The sequence below is a fragment of the Rissa tridactyla genome, chromosome 1 (assembly GCF_028500815.1).
Source record: "Rissa tridactyla isolate bRisTri1 chromosome 1, bRisTri1.patW.cur.20221130, whole genome shotgun sequence".
Classification (NCBI taxonomy): domain Eukaryota; kingdom Metazoa; phylum Chordata; class Aves; order Charadriiformes; family Laridae; genus Rissa; species Rissa tridactyla.
Genome location: NC_071466.1, coordinates 149564791 through 149583346, shown reverse-complemented (window position 1 = coordinate 149583346; position 18556 = coordinate 149564791). Strand labels below are relative to the sequence as shown.

At 43.0% G+C, this 18556-nt stretch overlaps 2 protein-coding genes across 3 annotated transcripts in view; both read left to right on the top strand.

Annotated features, from left to right (window-relative positions):
* The first annotated feature begins 226 nt into the window (after window positions 1-226).
* STRAP (serine/threonine kinase receptor associated protein) lies at window positions 227-8617 on the top strand. 2 transcript variants are annotated; one of them, XM_054181501.1, is made up of 10 exons: window positions 227-460; window positions 1913-2048; window positions 2791-2872; window positions 3132-3204; window positions 3861-3957; window positions 5349-5486; window positions 6063-6199; window positions 6957-7106; window positions 7652-7717; window positions 8057-8617. In XM_054181501.1, the coding sequence occupies exons 1-10, from the start codon at window positions 349-351 to the stop codon at window positions 8116-8118; spliced, it is 1053 nt and encodes a 350-aa protein (XP_054037476.1). In that variant the 5' UTR covers window positions 227-348; the 3' UTR covers window positions 8119-8617. The 2 variants fall into 2 exon arrangements, with proteins under 2 accessions (XP_054037476.1, XP_054037485.1); XM_054181510.1 differs by lacking the exon at window positions 227-460 and adding an exon at window positions 856-1308.
* Window positions 8618-10845: 2228 nt separating this feature from the next.
* The window catches only part of DERA (deoxyribose-phosphate aldolase), a 56039-nt gene continuing 48328 nt past the window's right edge, over window positions 10846-18556 (top strand). Inside the window, exon 1 of the mRNA XM_054187922.1 lies at window positions 10846-10926. Coding sequence (XP_054043897.1) covers window positions 10896-10926 — 31 coding nt within the window. The 5' untranslated portion in view covers window positions 10846-10895. The remainder of the gene's footprint in view (window positions 10927-18556) is intronic.

Sequence of the window (18556 nt, the reverse complement as noted above, 5' to 3'; positions counted from 1 at the left end):
CAGAGGCCATTAGGAGGAGTTCATCGGGCGCAGGGCGGGCTGAGGACTCAGGGCCAGGCGCTCAGTCAGGCAGCGGAGCCGCCATCGCCTCTCGGTGCTGCTGCGGCAGCGAAGAGACCCCGCCGCCACAGCTCCCCACAACCCCACACCGCCCTGGCGCCTGCGCCTGACAGCGCTTCCGGCCGCGCACCCGCCGGCTTGACGCAGCTTCCGCTCCGAAGCGTTTCCGTTCCGTCATTTCCTCCGCCGCCGCGATCGTCGTTTCCTGCCCGGCCGGAGGGGACTCGTGTCCCTTCACAGGCTCCGTGCGCGTCCCGCCGCCGCCACCCCCTGCTCCCCGCCGCCGCCATGGCCATGAGGCAAACCCCGCTGACGTGCTCTGGGCACACGCGGCCCGTGGTGGACTTGGCCTTCAGCGGCGTCACCCCGTACGGCTACTTCCTCATCAGCGCCTGCAAGGGTGAGCGGCGGCGGCGGGGGGCGGCCGGTCTCACCGTCCCCCTCGGGTTAGCCTGCCCAGTGGAGCTGCCCTTGGCCTCGGGGGAGCGGGGGGGTCTGGGTGGGGAGCAGGGGGTGGGCCGCGCTGCGCCTCCGCCCCGCGGCTCGTCAGGCCGCGCCGCGCCTGCGTGAGGGGGGTGTTGCTGGGGAGGGAGGGACGGGGAGGGGGGGGGCGACTGTGCTGGGGAGCCCTGGTCGCCCAGCGAAACGCTGGTACGCGGAGGGCCACACCGTCTGATGGTGTTACCGAATGAAAAAAAAAGGGAGCGGGCAGCTGATTTTCGTGGTGTTTAATGAGTGGGTTAGCCTGGGGTGGGGGTGGGGGGTGTTTCATAGCCCGTGTTTGACCGGTTTGGATCCAAACTGGGGGCGGGGGAGGAAGCCTCGAAAAGACTTATTTTTAAGACGGCCCGTTTGTATTGTCTGTGCACATGTGCTGTCTATTTTTAAAGGAGCTCCCGTTTAACCAGGGCAGCTGCTTTGCTGGACGTAGAATGATGATGTCCACCTCCTTTCCCATGAGAACTCACTCCTCGTTATGTGAATAGCATTTCCCCTTCATACATGGACTCATAGAATGGTTTAGATTGGAAAGGACCTTAAAAATCATCTAGTCCAACCTCCTGCCATGGGCAGGGACACCTTCCACTAGACCAGGTTGCTCAAAGCCCCAGCCAGCCAGGCCTTCAACACTTCCAGGGACAGAGCCTCCACAAGTTCTCTGGACAGCCTGTTCCAGTGTCTCACCAGCCTCACAGTAAAGAATTTCTTCCTAATATCTAATCTACATCTATCCTCTTCCAGTTTGAAGTACGTATACGTGTATATGTTAGTCTTATGTATGTATTCATACGTTGAAAAGGACATTGCTTTCTGCCTTGGAGTGCTTCCTGTTCAACTCTACATCTTCTTGTGTGAACAACTTTTTGATAGCCTCCCAGAAAAAATAATCACAGGAAAAGCTTTCTGTTTAGTCTTTACAGCATCTTTGTATGTGTTTGAAACACATCTCGTTACAAGCACAAGAATTATTATTTCTGAGTGCTGTTGGCCTGAAAATATTGTTCCAAAGTAAAGGAAAAAACGAAACCAAAAACACAAACCCCTGTTCTGCCTGAAAAAAAACCTGAGTAAAAATAAAACCTAGGTGAAGTGCTCCTTTTTATCTCCCTTCTACCTTAACACAAACGGAAAGAAAACTTTTATTTCATTTGGAGCGGTATTTTAATGTCTATACAGTTTTAGATGCATGTGCCAAGTACAGCTGCGTATGTAAGCTCTTCAGCAAAACTCTTACAAAGAATAGCTTCATACATTATGTGGCATTTCCACATGCTGGTGCAAGGGGATCTTTTTGTAAAACAGCTTCCTTTTTTTATCATGTTACCTGAATATTGGTTTTGTTTTTGTGAAGATGGTAAGCCTATGCTGCGTCAGGGCGACACAGGAGACTGGATTGGCACGTTTCTAGGTCATAAAGGTGCTGTTTGGGGTGCTACTTTGAATACAGATGCCACTAAAGCAGCTACAGCAGCAGCAGATTTTACAGCGTAAGTGATTAACTGTCTTTGAAGTTTATAGTGCTCTTAGGTGACATGTAGCTGTAGTTAATTACTGATTCATTTGTTTTTCTTTAGTAATTGTTAGCTTATTTATGGTTAACCAAGTTAAAACTAAGACTTTTGGGTTCTTGAAAGCAGCTACAGTTAATTCCCTCCCAGTGAACAACTATGCTTGCTTCTTGATAAATATACTTAATTACCATACCGGTTTGCTAGAATAACATTTATAACCAGCCCTGATCTCTGGCACTGTAGTTATACCAGAGTTGAAAGAGTGATATTTTTTTTTTTATTTTGGTTCTACCAGTTATTCTGTTTTTATTACATGAAAACTTGTGAAAATTCTAGTGAATTATTTCTTTGATGTTTTTTGTTGTTTGTTTGTGCTGTTTGCAGCGTATATTAATATTTGGCAAGTTGAATCTTGTTAGTAGAGAGCAATCTTTATTTAGTTGCAGAGAAGAACTTGTCTTAAAACTAAAATGCTGATTAGTCTACATTATTCTGAAGAAGAGGATAAAGGAAAATGGTGGGTTAGTACCAAAAAAAGCTTAATTAAAAGCATAGAAAGTATTCTCATTGACTAACTGGGTCATAACTTATAAGAATGTATCACTTATGATGAAATATTATAATGGTGTCAGGAAAGATTGCTTACAAACTAATCTGACTGTTCAGGTTGATTTGTCCTGCTGCTACTAAAACAGAAATGTTTTTTCTTGCTGTTTAGCAAAGTGTGGGATGCTGTGTCAGGCGATGAACTAATCACATTGGCTCACAAACACATTGTCAAAAGTGTGGATTTTACACAGGTATGAAAAACCTTTATACCTTTTTCACCAGGGAAGCTCTTGAGTATGTTTTGCGCTTAGTTACTCTTCTGCGTTTTGTGTGTGTATCTTAACAGGCAAATAATCTAGTATACTGCTTCTAGTTTTTAAGATCATAACTTAAATGTAAGAAGTGAGTTAGAGGCTGTCTGAGAGAAAGAACTGTTATTTTAAGACTCACAGGTGAAGGCTGGTATTTTGATTCAAAATAAGAGTTGACCCTTTATAACTTCTGTTTCAGGATAGCAATTATCTGTTAACAGGTGGACAAGATAAACTGTTGCGTATCTATGACTTGAGCAAGCCAGAAGCAGGTGAGTCTGTTTTTAGAACTGATTCTTGCTTTTTGGAATTAAACAAAAGTTATGAAATTAAGAGCTAATTTCTGCTATGAATCACAAAAGATTAAGTTGTGGATTGTTTTACAAATGTAGTGTCTATAGCCTTTTGTTATAGTAAGATAATCTGTATGTTTTAAGTTTACACTTTTACAAGTGAATTAAAGTTTATCTATAATGGACTTCAAAGGTAGCACGTTTCAGTTAAACATAGACTCACTAGAATTAGATCTAATAATTAAAATTTAGTCATCTGAAAGAAAAAAGACTCCACATACTTAAGTATGTTTAAATTCATGTTGATACTGAGCTACTGATGATTGGTATGAAGCTAGAGAACCTTGATGTTAAATTAGTGAAGCTTTTTTTATTTACGCAATCAGATACCCAGTTTACATTTATCCTGTTTCTGAAATAAGATCTACGGAAGCTTTTTTTTATTTAGGCAATCAGATATTCAGTTTACATTTATCCTGTTCCTGGAATAAGATCTACAAATAAGTCATAAGTGCTTGAAGTAATTTTATGGTTTCTAGTAAATGGAAATACATATAGCTTAAGAAAGCTCCTAGACTGCTGCATGATATTTTCATTTTTCTTAGATGTATTAAAATATTTGGCTTTATTTTAAGAACCTGATGTTGTCAGTGGACATACTTCTGGCATTAAAAAGGCTTTATGGAGCAGTGATGACAAACAGATTCTTTCAGCTGATGATAAAACTGTCCGGTAAGAAAAAGTAACTTTCAGTTTTCCAAGAAGTTTACTTTTATGTATTGTCGTAGTCTATGTGAGAAGATAGTTATGTTTTGTTGGTAAAGGATATAAGTAACACAGGTTATTTGATGATAGATTATTATAGCTGCATGCCCAGTACAGTTCTTATCTGCTGTTAGAGATGTAACTTTTGTTATAATTCTAATTTACCCCATAAATGTGTCGTCTCTGCTAGGAAGAGGTGGTCTTTGAGAAATGCATAGTAGAATAAATTTATGCTTTTCATAATCCTAGGGAAGATGAATTTATAGATGTCAGTACTGATTGTGCTGAGGTATTGCTGCCTTGTCTTCTGCCTTTCAGCCTTAAAAGATGCAGAAGGCATAGGCCGCTGTCTTCTCTGGGAAGAGTGTCTGGAAACAGTGCACTATTGATAGACAGAGACCTCTTTCTCTGCCATGCTGATAAATTGAGTAGGCTTTAGTGTTTTTATAAGATGGCTCATCCAGTTACAGTTAAGTGTTTTGCTTACTTTATGCCAAATTGGTATGAGATGTACTGAAACCTGCTGGGGTGATGAATTCATAAAGACCCTCAGACTAAGTTGTCCAGAAAAGATGTGCCTTACTGCTTCCTCAGCTTTCTGGCTGATATGACCAGTGTCATCTCACGCCTAGCTGTCTCACCATTCTTATATTTATGGCGCAAAGGAGAGAGACATAGAATGGTCTTTTCTGCTTTGTGGAAAGAAGGATGGGAGGGTGAAGTCGCTGGTGCAGTTTCCTTTCAGCTCCAGTTCTTTTCAGTTTCCAAGTGTTCAAGATAGGCAAGAGCCTGGTTGTCTTTATTTTTCTCTGAATTGTAGAAATAGAAATGCATCTGTCAGCTAATGAACAAAGTTTCTTACCATGTCATAGCAAAACAATTTCATTTCATTTCCATTTAGATAGCTCTTGCGCCTCTGGGTAGGAGACTATATTATCTTAAATGAATCTCTGTTCTTTGTATAAATTGGCATTAGTACCTCTTTGCCTTGTGAGGTAAAAAGGCAGAATGGAATCTTTAAGCCTTACTTCTAGAAAGCTGTATTGCTCAGGAGACTTGTAACAAGGTTTTTAATCTCTAAGAGAATCCTGGAGTAGTTAAATAGCATGGTACTGTTTAACGTTGTTGCATTAAGCTTCAAAAGTAGCAGTATTTTAAAGTAAGCATGACTTCATTCTCACCTAGGCAAAGTTTTAAGATAAGGAAGCCACCGAATGCCTGAAGTACCTGTGGAATCAAACCACATTCTTTGTTAGGTGGCTTTTTTGATCCAGATTTTGCCATGGATGGAAGGTGAAAATTGTTTGATTTGCTGAAGTAATCTGAGAGTCTTTTTTTCCTTTTTGTTTCCTCCTAAGCCTCTGGGACCGGAGTACAATGACCGAAGTGAAGGCACTAAATGTTGCAATGTCAGTGAGCAGCATGGAGTATGTTCCAGAAGGACAGATACTTGTGATAACCTATGGGAAGACTATTGCTTTTCATAGTGCAGAAACGTGAGTCCAAAACACAGAATTTTTGCAGGTTGAGTAATGGGCTTGTTTATGGGTAAAAATTGACTGTACGAGGCCAAAATCATGAAGTTGTCAGAACTGGCATTAGTGGACATCTTTGCTTGCCATCTTGTCAGAGGCAGAGTGTGATACAACTACCCTCTTCTAAAATAGTGAACCCTAACTGTGTATAAGATGCTAAAGGTTTGGTGCCATTTTCATATTTCACACTAATTGTAATTGTGGTTAAATAAGTTTCATCCAGGGTTCACTTCAGTGCTTTTCAGAGAACTAATCATTTGTACATCTCTACGATGTTTTAAGAAAGTGGGTTACACACATAAAAGTAGTGTTCCAGAAAGTAGTTCTGAATATGCGAGCCTTTTGTTTTGCTTATTCTGAACTTGTTTGTAACTTGATGAGCGTGATTTGCAAGTATAAAAACTTGTTTCAGAAGCTGTGTGTGGGTGTCTTCTGTTTTTCTTAAAAGCACTTGTGATTAGTAGAGTCACAGTTTCTTTGCTCTCAGGATGACTTTTTTTTTTCAATGAACTTTGTTAACAAACTTTTTCCCCTCAGTCTAGAGCAGATTAAATCATTTGAAGCACCTGCTACAATCAATTCTGCATCACTTCACCCTGCGAAAGAATGTTTGGTTGCAGGTGGTGAAGATTTTAAACTCTATAAATATGACTATAATACAGGAGAAGAATTAGGTATGTTTGTCTTCTGTAATCAAAAATGAGTTCTGAAATGGGTGTTAGATTAATGAAATAATGACTAATAAATGAAACTGTATACTCACGTAAGGTCTTAGCATACCATGCTGTGCAAGAGGATGGAGAGGTATATTATCAGTTAAGCATTTTTTTTCCTGTCTCAGTATACCTAACATTATTCTTCTAGAACAATTAAAGCCTGCATTAAACAGCACTTTGCACCCGTTAAAAAAAAAATAAATGTTGGCATTCCGTAATTGCTGCAATAGCAAGCTATATGTTAACTTGCGTGTCATGCTATAGCATTTATTACATATGTCTAATGAGTTGCAGCTACTTGCTTTTATGAAAAATGTGATATGTTTGTAGTGGTCTTATTATTGGCCAAATATATTTAAAAAAAAGTGTAGTTTGAAGTTGGTCTCTTGATGCTGTCCATGTTTAAAATTGTATGTGTGTGGAGTGAGGGGTTGAAGGAACAAGAGCATGTGTATTCCATGCTACTGGCTTGCTTTGTAGTTTTGCCTTGAGTAAATAAGCACCTGTTTTCTTGCAGTTAATAAAACATTGATATGTTATGTAAATTTGAGATTGCTGATTTACCAATTAATAGAAGCTTTGTTTTGCGTCAGAAGTTAAATGCTGAGAAAGTGTCCCCTCAGTATTTTTTATTGTCTTCTGATCAGTTTTCACTAATTAATTTCAGTTACTCACTGAAATTTGAAATTAATGCTCTTGGTATGTTCTTTTATAGAATCTTACAAAGGACACTTTGGTCCAATTCACTGTGTGAGATTTAGCCCTGATGGAGAGTTATATGCAAGTGGCTCTGAGGATGGTACACTAAGGCTGTGGCAGACAACAGTAGGGAAAACCTATGGTCTTTGGAAGTGTGTAGTTCCTGGTAAGTGTCCGCTTCTTCCTGGTGAAACTTGACTGCTTCTCGTGCACTTTTTAAGTAATATCTATTGTAAGTGGTAAAAATCATCTCAATTTCATGCAATAACTGTACTGCCTTCTGACAGTCTCTATATCCACTCAAGTCTGTTAGAGTTAAGGATTTACTTTTGTAGCTGTCATCTAAGCAATTAACTTCAAGCCTGTAAGCTTATTGAATATATAGACACTTTGTGGATATTTAACAAATAGTCTGATGTATTTTTATGTTAAAGAGCAAGATATATGAAATACCACTTTTATAAATCTTAAGGAGATAAGACTCTCTAGAACGAAGTGTGGATGATAGTTTTATTTTATATTGTACTTTGGTTCTATAAACTTGGGAGGAGAGCTATGTCTAGAAAACTGCAAGTGAGTATTCATTAATGGATTGCTTACCCAGCTGTTTCTCCTCAACATTAAATTAAGTGGAGATTTTTTTTTATTTTTTATTAAGGTGAGTGGGGGGAACTGAAGGTATTGACTGTTTTTTCTCCCTTCTTTCTTCAGAAGAGGAGAATGCAGAAGCAGCAAAAGCAAGGACCACCCTTCCAGGAACTGCAGAGGAGGAAATAGGTAATGCATTCACCTGCCAGCTTCAACTCAGCTAAGTGTTAAAAGATCAGTCAAGATGGTAGCATTCTTTAGTATGGAAGTAGTAGTTTTCCCCCCAGGTACCTTATAACATTTTTCACTCTTCTCAAAAGATCTTTGAGTGCATTTTCCTGAAAATGACTATGTGGTAAGTGTCAGACTAGTGACTAGAGCTGTGCAGACTGAACAGATAGGGGAGAATAACTGGATCAGATTAAATGGGAAAAAAAATTGAATTGGTCTTTAAGCACTCCCTGCAATGTTTCTTTGGTTCTTATATCTAAGGTGAAGTTAAATAATACCCTTTTTATTTAATTGCAGAAGATCTTCCCTCTGAAAACTCAGATTCAGTCTACAGCTCAACTCCTGAAGTTAAGGCCTGATTATTGCAACTGTTATGCGACATATGGACATATGAGACTAAATCAAGTGAACAGTGATAAACAGCAGCCTTCCAGAGTGTGCTCTCTACATAAGGCAAAGATGGGCAGTAATTGATGAGAATGCGGTGGAACTGGCTAGGTGTTGTCTGTAAGAGAACTGAGTATTCAAAAACAAAAAAAAAAAGAAAAGACAAGTAGTAGAGTTTTGCTGTCTTTCTAGCATAACTGCCTACTGTCTTTTCAAAGAAGTGTGCAAGCCAAGATCCAGTCTCTCCAATTTCAATTAGACTCGTTGTAGTGTGTTTTCGTTATTATGGAGAAGAGGTACAATGGCTTTTACCCTTTTTTTTTTTTCTTGGAAGTTGGACAATTTGGCTTTAGTTGAACAGAAGGGATTATGTACTAAAAGTATTTTGTTCGGGTTTTGTTTCATTGTACGCTGCTTCTGAACGTTTAACTGTTTTCAGTTGTCTAAATAAAATGCCTCTCAAAACTCGTATCTTACTGTTGAGCATTGGGTTCATGGAATGGAAAAGCAACCAAGTTAACTACGTAATCCTTTCCAGCGTCTTGGGTTTGTACTAGACAGAGGGAAAGCAAAAAGAATGTTTTAGTGTTGGTACAGAGGGTGGCAAGTTCCTTGATCTGTATAAGCTTTGTGTCTTTTTATTCTTTAAAGTTTGAATGTAAATGTGAGTCTCTAAAATCAAAAGCAGTGAAAACTCCTAAATTAAACATGCTGCCTGAAATATTTGGTCGTACATGAAAATCTCAGAGGTTGGCTATGAATCTGTATAAAGCTTCGGTTTAGTCCTCCAGACTGGATAAAAAAGTTACTCTTTCAAGGTTACAAATACTATTTTCTTCATTAAAGAAAATATTGCCATTCTTCCACTTGTCACTTCCTTTAATGTTATGCTGAAAAGCTTATGTAATGCACTCCATATGGAAAGGAGAAAAGTTAGAGGTATATTTACTCATGCATATATTTATTTTTTTTTATATTCACACTTGTCCTTATTGTTCTTTTGGATTTTTCCCCGAGAGTACAGTAATGCTATCATCTTAGGGAAACATGTGAAAACAGGGATATAAGTTAAATCATGGACAATTCTGTCTGAACATAAGAAAATACTTTTCCCTCGTGAAGGGCAGTCAAACACTGGAATAGGTTGCCTGGAAAGGTGAATTATCTATTATTGAAGGCGCTCAAAACCCAACTGGACATGGTTCTAGGCAACCTGCTGTAGCTGAGCCTGCTTGAGCAGGTGCTTGGACGGGGTTGTTGGCAGAGGTCCCTTCCAGCTTCAGCTGTTGGGGAGGGGGGTGTAGGAAGGAACAGAATGATACCATGAACCGTGGTTTCTTAGTGCAATAGTACTAAGGATATGCTTACTTTATCCCAAAATTGGTTTTGCAGTTATCTATTTGAATTTTGCTCTAAAAACAAGCAACTTGCAACCCTCTGCTTTACAGCTTGCTTCAGCTTTACCATTAAATCCATTATGGCTTATGAAGGCTCCAAATCTAGTACTTCAGCCTAGAAGCTGTTCATCTTACAAGCTGAAGAATGTTTGAACGCAACTTGGACGCTCCATGGTGAAACTTTGTGCAGCCTGGGGTTTTTGTGACATGTTTCAAGTAGGCTGTGTAGCGTTTCACAGAGAAGTCTGGAATAGCATCCTTGGATTTCAGAGCTATGACCCTTTCATTGCTTTACGTGACGCTGCTGCGAGTCTCTGGTTTTTTTGCTAGCACTGAGCAAAATAGTGCTTGAGTTGCAAAATGTTTCATCTAAATGAGAATATTAACAGTACGTGAGTTTGTGTCATTACGATGCTGGCAAAAAGCAAGGCCATGAAGTTGTCAGAGGCTTTGGCAGGTGTTAAGAGAAAGCTTTACAAGGTTGGTTTAGAACTCGTGTATGTGTTATACTACCTTCTACGTGAGGCTTCCTTTCAACTAAGAAACTGAAGTGCCTGGCCTCTATCATCAGGATGTCTACTCTGCTCTGGTGAGACCACATCTGGACTACTGCACACAGCTTTGGAGTCCTCAAGAAGGACATGGACCTGTTGGAGTAGAGGAGGGCCCCAAAGATGATGAGAGGGCTGGAGCACCTCTCCTATGAAGACAGGCTGAGAGAGTTGGGGAAGAGAAGGCTCCAGGAAGACTTTATAGCAGCCTTCCAGTATCTGAAAGGGGCCTACAGGAAAGGTGGAGAGGGATTTTTTACAAGGGCATGTAGTGATAGGACAAGGAAGGGGTAACGGCTTCAAACCGGATGACGGTAGATTTAGATTAGGTATCAGGAAGAAATTTTTCACTCTGAGGGTGGTCAGACACGAACAGGTTGCCCAGGGAAGCTGTGGATGCCCCATCCCTGGAAGTGTTCAATGCCAGGCTGGATGGGGCTTTGAGCAGCCTGGTCCAGTGGGAGGTGTCCCTGCCCATGGCAGGGGGGTTGGAACTAGATGATCTTTCTTTGAGGTCCCTTCCAACGCAAACCGTTCCGTGATTCTATATCCCAGCGATCCCTGTCACAAAGTGGCAGTGGTCTCTCAGGCTCTCACTCCGGAGGCTGAGGGTACTTGGCTGTCTCGTTACCGACAGCTGCGGTGTGCCGGGCTCGGTACCAACGCGATGGCGGCGGCGGCCCACCGTGCCCCGGGGACCGGAGCCCCCCCGCCACCGCCTCTTCCTGCCCGCGCGGGGCGTGACCGGCGAGGCCGAAGTCTGCCCGCCCCGCCCGGGCAGAGCCGCCGGCAGCGCGGGCCATGGCGGGCCGGAACCCGGGCACCGAGCTGGGTAAGGGGCGGCGGCCTGCGGGGAGGGCCGGCGGGCGCCCCCACCGCGCGGGGCCGTGGAGGCGGGCCGGGCCCCGGCTCACTCCGGCGCTGCGGAGCCGTGTAGGGGTTCCCGAGGCGGCAAAGCGGGGAGCGCTGGTCGGGCAGGGCCGCCCGGCCCGGCAACGGGCGGAGGAGTGCCGGTGGGCGCCCGGGCGGCGCAGGGGCCGGTCGGCTCCCGGCTGAGGGGCCGGGCCTCCAGCCCCCCCATCCCCGGCTGACCCAGCTCCGCGCTTACGAGCCGGGCTGCTGCGAAGCCTCGCCTTTCCGAACAGCCGAAGCAGGAATCGAGTTACGATTCCTTTGGATCCTTTCACGTACGCTCGTGACATACCGTTCGGGCTCTCTCTTCAGCCTGGAGGCCTGCGGGAGGCTTATTTTGCCCTCGGTACTCCAGGTGAAGCAGGAGTTGAGGTTTGCCCGTCGCCTAGGGCCTCCGCTTGGGAGGCTCCAAGCAGGGCGATGGCCGGCGCTGGGGGACTCGGCATCCCTCGTCCTGGCATAGAGCTGGTCCTGGTCCCCTCTTGCGCACCTTTATGGTTCCCACTGAATAAACATCCCCCCCTTTTCCCCAAAAGGTTCCAGACACTTTTTATTAGTTGGGTTCTGATTTGTAAACTTGGGACTTTGCCTCGCTTTATTGTTCTCCTTCTTCCTCGCTCTCTGAAGACCGATAAGGTTTTTCCAGGTGTTTGCAGGTAGTCTCTGGGCCTGAAAGGTCGCTGTGCCTAAGGTAAGGCAGAGAGCAGCCAAGAAAGGGTTTCTCTGCCATTTCCCAGCCGGAGCTCCTCTTCTGCCTGTTGCTGGGGGTGGGGAAGGGGAAAGGGCTACAGCTTTCTGACATCTCCACCCAGCGAACCCCAACTGCAGTGGTGGAATGAATTAAGGTGATGAGCCTTCCTGCAGTCTGCCTCTAAGGTATGACAATTTGGTCAATACGAGTTGGTGGAGAATTAAGTGGAGGAGGTCCAGGGGTGGTGTCGTGGAAGATGGGTAGCAAAGAACAGCTGGTGTGGAACAGGGAGATCTCAAAGTTAGCAGGAGCAGAGTTCAGGAGGCCACAGCGTCACGTGGCTACGCTCCTGTCTCTGGCACGAGCCCGGGCCTTTTTACAGAGCTAACATGCAGCTTAAATGATTAGCCTGTGGACAACTGAAAGTTGACTCTGTTTTAATTCTTCAAACTCCTAAAAGGGAGCTGTTGAATTGCTCTGTGATATGCTTATCCATGGGCTGCTTGCAGGGACAGGTGAGTTTCAGCTGTAGCCATCTGAACAGCATCTTTTTGCTGAAACAAACATGTTAATAATGTAGTGGCAAGTCTTCAGTGCCTGTTAGGAAAAAAGGTAGCACAGGAGTTTGCAAATGCATTCAAGTTACTTTAAATTAGGCATGTGTTATGCTTTTTCTTACTGTAAATTTCATCTTACAGTTCACTGTTGATGTGCGTGGGGAGTCCAGAGACTTGAATGTGAAGTTAGTTGTTCAGTTCACAGAATCACGGAGTGGTAGGGTTGGAAGGGACCTCTGGAGATCATCTGGTCCAACCCCCCTGCCAGAGCAGGGTCACCTAGAGCAGGTTGGACAGAAATTCATCCAGGCGGGTTTTCAATGTCTCCAGAGATGGAGACTCCACCATGTCTCTGTTGTGGAGCCTGTTCCAGTGCTCTGTTACCCTCAAAGAAGTTTTTCCTCATGTTGAGATGGAATTTCCTGTGTTCGAGTTTGTGCCTTTTGCCCCTTGTCCTGTCAGTGGGCACCATTGAAAAGATTCTGGCCCTGTCCACCCATCAAACAGTCATCCTCTGACAGACAGGCATACATGTAAGGAAGGCCATGCTGCCAAGTGGGAAATTATTGGAAGAGACAAGCGACTTCACTAACGTTTGACTGGATCTTGCTGTACAACTGTAGTCACGGGAAAAGTATTCAACGTGCAGCAGACTAGCACAACATAATTGTTGGTTTTTTGAAGACACTAAACCAATCTCTCAGTATGATCCAAATATTTTCTATAACTCTTTCTCCTCCCGTAAGTAGCCGTCCCCTGCCTGAGAGACAAAGTCAGCTCATCTTCAAGATTATTAATGGAGAGCACAGAGGGATGGATGTCTTCAGGGCTGCACCATGTGGCCTCTTCCAGCTGCAACTGATTTACTTGGAAAGGCCACTGCCCTCAGCTTATCCGCAGGTACTCGTTGCCATCCCTTCCCAGTGATCTTTGTTTAAATCAGTTGAGGTTAAAAAGAGCTGGGTGAGATGTGCAGGGCAGGTGTAATAGAGGAATGGTGCGGCCACCACCGCGTTTGTATTAAGCGGCAGCATACCTGCTGTGGCTGTTTCTGACAGCTGCCTTGTGCTGGCAGCTTTAGAGGGAGACCTGAATCTCCATGCCACTCACTCTCACACAAAATACACATCTGAAATACATTAAGTGCTATATTTAAATTGCTGTGTCTTACTTAAAGTGCTGTGTGTTAGCTGATAGCAGTACTCAAGAAGGACATGTTAAACCCTTGCCTTTATCTTTCTTGGTCGCTCTACACGCTACTTCTGTCGCTTAGGCACTTTGGCTTTTGAACATTTTGCCAGCTTGTGCCAGCAGCTTTAACAGTAATTCAGATTATTTGCACTGTATCTCATAGAGCATTTGGTGGATTACAGTTTTCTAAGAGACACCTAGTGGTAAAATATCTTTTACTCAAAAATATATTATTCAAATCCTTTTCTCTGTTATTTCTGTGCTTGCTACCTAATGTCATTATTTAAGCAGTACATTTCTGATGCTGCCATTACAGAGCATCTATTTGTTTATCAATGACAAGCCAAACTCTTCTCAAATCATGACATATAATGCTTTCCCACGTGATTTTTTTTTTCTGTAAAATAAATATATTTTTGTAAAAGCCCTTAATTCATCCTTTCTGTTTGTCTGTCTGTTTGTCTTTCTCTGTTCCTTAGTAGAAGAACGAGGTATTTACTTGAAATAAAGAACAGGTACATGTAACACAGATGAAAAGACACTGATTTACATGAACTAGTCAGAGGGTCACTAGTCTAATACACTGATATATTTGCCATCAGAGAGTCATGTAAACCAGGTGGATAAGGAATTTTACGAATTTGTTATTTCACAGGGACTGTTTGCGGAGTCATTCTTGGGTACTCGGGTTGACCACAATGCCTGCAGGGGCTGAAGGGAGTCTGCCTCTCCTGCTCGGCTCCTGATGACCGGAACATAACGGACCAGGTGCTTCCTGTTTTGTCGCTTTTCAGAAAAGCATCAGATGCTACTTCACAACGAAATAGTGAAACACATCAATGAGCATCTGTTTTGTAGTGTAAGCTAGTGGCATACTCCTTCGGTTTAACTGTGGGGATGCAGACCTCTGCCACGTGGGTTTTCTGCTCCCTGCAGATGGAATTTTGATGCAACAACTTCAGAAGTCGTGGAGAAAGGCAGACATTCAGTAAGCTTGGGTAGACCCAGAAAATGGCAAGTAGGATGTTTAAAACCCAGCAGATAACACAGTTGATGATAAATCTACTTTGAGGCTGGTCCTAAGTAGAGTAATGCAGGGGTCTAGCTTGCGACCTCTCCTGTTTAATATTTTCTTTTTCCAATGCTCTAGAGAAGGCGACGTGACAGGCTTGCTCATAAAGTTTGCAGCTGACGCTAAATTAGCCAGATCAGAGGGTTACAAGCAGTCTGGGGAAATGGGTCAATAGGAGCCCAGTGACACCCAGCAGGGCCGAGGGCAGAGCTCTGCCCCAGGGAGGACGATCCCCGGCAGCCACACGGGCCAGGGCCTGCCTGCCTGGGGGGCAGCTCTGCCGAAAGGCCCCAGGGCCTGGGGGACGGTAGCTGGGCACCAGCCAGCCCTGCCCCGGCAGCAGAGACAGCCAGTGGCTTCCCAGGCTGTACCAACGGGGACATGGCCAGTAGATCACGGGAAGGGAGAGATCTGCTCAGCACTTGTTGGACCGTATCTGGAAGACTGTGTCTAGTTTTGTTGCTCCCCGATAGAAGGAAGAGATTGATAAACTGTCACAAGTTCGGCAGAGGGCCACCAAGATGGCCAGGGGCTGGAGCACCTGGCCTGTGAGGAGAGGCTGAGGGAGCTGGGCTGGTTCAGCCAGAGGAGGAGGAGACGGCTTCAAGGGTCCTAACAGCAGCCTGCTCATCCCTACGAGAAGCATATCAAGAAAGCAGAGCCAGGTTCTTCATAGCATTGCAGGATGGGATGAAGCCAGACAACAGGCTTGTCTCGAGACAGAGAAATTCAGACTGGATATAGGAAAAATGTCTTCATGCAGGACAGTCAGTGGTGGGGCAGGTTGCCCAGGGAGGCTGGGCAGACTCCATCCTTGGGGACTCTCCAAACCCAACTGAATAAAGCCCTCAACAGCCTGGTCTGACCTCAGAGGTGACCCTGCTTTATACAGGAGTTGGGACAAATAACCTACAGAGACCTGCCAACCCGAATTATTCTACAATTATATGGTTTTTTTACCTCTGCATGTGTGTGTGTGTATATATATATATATACACACACATATGTATTCTGAGTAACGGATAATTAGTTACAGTTGTTTTGCAAAGTATGTTCTTGGATTCTAAAAAAAAATAATTCTATCTGTGTTGCTCAGCCTCTCTAGTTGAAGGGCCAGAAATACGTTCATTATGTTTCAATTGATATTTTTAATTATAGTTGGTATTTCTGAGCCATTTACATGTGAGAGCTAGCCTGTTGGTAAGTGGCATTTAAATAATGAAGCGTTGCATCCCTTTTCAAGACAGCATAATTCTGTTCTAATATATTAATAGCTGGTTTTAGACTGTACTGTGGCTCTGTTTCTTCAATAACACCTTTTGAATATGCTGGATAATTTTAATCAAATTTGAAGGACAGACAGATGTCTCAGAAATAAGTAAGTCACCGGGTAGAGTGACCAAATTAGTCCCTCTGTTGAGGGTAAGGCAGGCTCTGCTCAGCGATTACATGACTTCTCGTGACATCTTTTTTTTTGGGCTTTATGCAAGTAGCGACGTCCTGGTTTACTCCGTGGTCATAAGGACCGCAACAGGATAGCTGGGTTACTGCTGTGAGGAGAGGTCTCTGGAGCCAGGGAAGAAGCGAGGGAACAGCAGAGGACCTGGACCTGCAGGAAACCAAGTTGTTCTTTAGCTCACTTTCTCAGGAAAGGCTCGTCAGTGGTTTTCAAAGTGCTTTGGAGAATACCGTGATCCATTTCACGCGATCCATGGTCAACTTTGTGTGATTTCACTAATGTCGTAAGATAATAGAGCTGATTTCTAGTTCAGGGCTCATGCCTTGGTGTCCTGCTTTGAGTGTCTGAATGCTGATGACTTGGAGACTGAATTTCTCTCATGTAAGGAGGACCCATCTGCAAACAAAACAGATCCGTAGCAAGTGGCACTGTGGGAAAATAACCACAGCTTCTGTCTCTAAGAAACTGAACAATCCCCAGACCTCTAAAGAGCTTACATGCTATGATAACTGTAACAAGACCTGATTCTGAAGCCTTTTCTCTCTCTCCAGTGGCTTTGCTCAGCTCTGCATGGCCAGCTGGGGTCAGCCTGTGTCCAGCTGAATACCTCATTTCTCCACTAAAGGTTCAGGATACGGTTTCACTCGCTTCTCCAGAAATAACAGCTTTCATCACTTCCCTTACCCACTTTATCATGTGTTCACGGTAAGAGCAGGAGCACACATGCCGTTTCTGGCACAGAGGAGGAAATAATCAATTGGGGGGGCAGCTTCTTTTGGGGACAGTGCTGCCTTAAAATGCTTGTGAAACTACAGCCTCAGGCATTCTTGAGCTTTCTGTTTCACCATCTGAAGGGATGCCATCTACACATTTTTTTTTAAAGCTTCTGAAAAGCTTAGTCTGTTTTATGAGGCATGTGTTAGGTATCTTAGATATTTATGTAATTATACTAATGAAGTGGTTTTATTTATTGTTTTCTGAGGAAATGCTTGGTATTTTTGGATTCGTGTTCTTCAAAGAGAGAAGATGAATTTCCTGTTAAGATTTTGAATATGATTTTTTTCAAATGTCTTCAGAGGAAAAAGTAAACTTGAAGAATGATTACAGAATATTGGCTAATTAGCTATAGTGTAACTGCTTTAATTACTTTTATCCCTGAAGCCACATGACTGTGCAGATGACTAGCAGATGACTTATTTAAAAAAAAAAAAAAAGACATGTTCACACTGCAAGGTTAATGAGCCTAATTAAATATAGTTTTCCTTAGCCAGATACTAAATCATAAAGCTTGGGGGAGTTGGGGAGGGGGAGAATCCAAAGGCAGTCAGTTCTATTTCAAATAATGCTTTTATTCTGATTTTTAATGCAAAAAAAAAAAAGAAGCTGGAATTGAGTGGTTTTTCTGAATACAGACACTTACATTTAAAGATTTGGTAAGACCTCACATGGCAAACTTTGAAAGTCTATTTAGAGGCAATTACGCTGAGACATATTTGTTTTCACTTGCCCACTGTTTTAATTAATGGAGAAGTGGGCTTGAATAAAAGGTCTGTGTTAGATAGAAGTCTCCATCTGCTGCTGCATATTACCAGAACCTTTGTCCTTCCTCTCTGTGTGTTTTTTTCATTACACCAGTTTATTTCCTTTAGTAAGATGCATAATGTCTCGCATTAAGTTGTACAGGCAGGATGGAGTTCTGATCTTTTTAATTCTTTTAATTATTTCTTTTTAAGTTTTCTGCCTTTGCTTTGGACAGTGGTTTAATATCCCGCCTTCAAAAATATACTTGGAGATACAAATTCTATGGTCTTTCAAGGAAACTTACATCTCGGGCACAAAAATTAGATATTGCACCTTATTGAGTTGCCACGTGTCAGCTACCTTCCTGACTAGTCTGGAGTTATTAAAAACAGAAGGTAAAGTGTGTTCCTCACTGAAAAGGGCTTAAGCCAATGAATTTCTTCATATTTGCAAAGAACTATTTCAGCTACTGCTGATCAGCTGATATATGATGACTTTCATGGGTGACTTTGAGCAAAGATGAGTTAGCAAAAGTGGTAGGTTTTCTTTTCACTTCCACTATTCTTCCCCCTCTTTTCTCCCATTGATTTGTGAGTTTCTTAAACATTACTTCCCCAATTCTCTGCCTGCCCCACGAAGGGCATTACTCATGACTATTTCTTTTAAACTAATCTAGTGCGAAGTGCTCCCTTTCCTGCAGAGATTACTCAGACCTTCTGAGAAGCTATGCTCTCAAGTCAGGTAGGGGCAGATACAATAACAGTATGTTTCTACCAAAGTCCAGCACAAGCTGAATCTGACTGAATCTACTCCAAATAATAAGTAATGAAGGGTTAACCTACTAATGGGGGAAATTTTAGTTCTTTCATTTAAATTCAGGTTTATGCCCCAAGAACCAAGAAGATGAAAATTTGCCATGTTTAAACAACTGGATGCTGTCTCCATAGTCTTCCTAACTCTTCTACAGAAGGCAGTAGTTGTTATAAGTTAATTATTTAGTTGGATTTCTTGGTTGTTTTTCATAATGTAGAAAGAATAGTTTAGGGAAGAGTAACTGAA

Coding starts and splice junctions, on each gene's coding strand:
- STRAP (XM_054181501.1), top strand. CDS start 349: ATGGCCATGAGGCAAACCCCGCTGACGTGCTCTGGGCACACGCGGCCC. Junction 3,205..3,860: donor CTTGAGCAAGCCAGAAGCAG/GTGAGTCTGTTT, acceptor CTTTATTTTAAG/AACCTGATGTTGTCAGTGGA. Junction 7,718..8,056: donor AACTGCAGAGGAGGAAATAG/GTAATGCATTCA, acceptor ATTTAATTGCAG/AAGATCTTCCCTCTGAAAAC.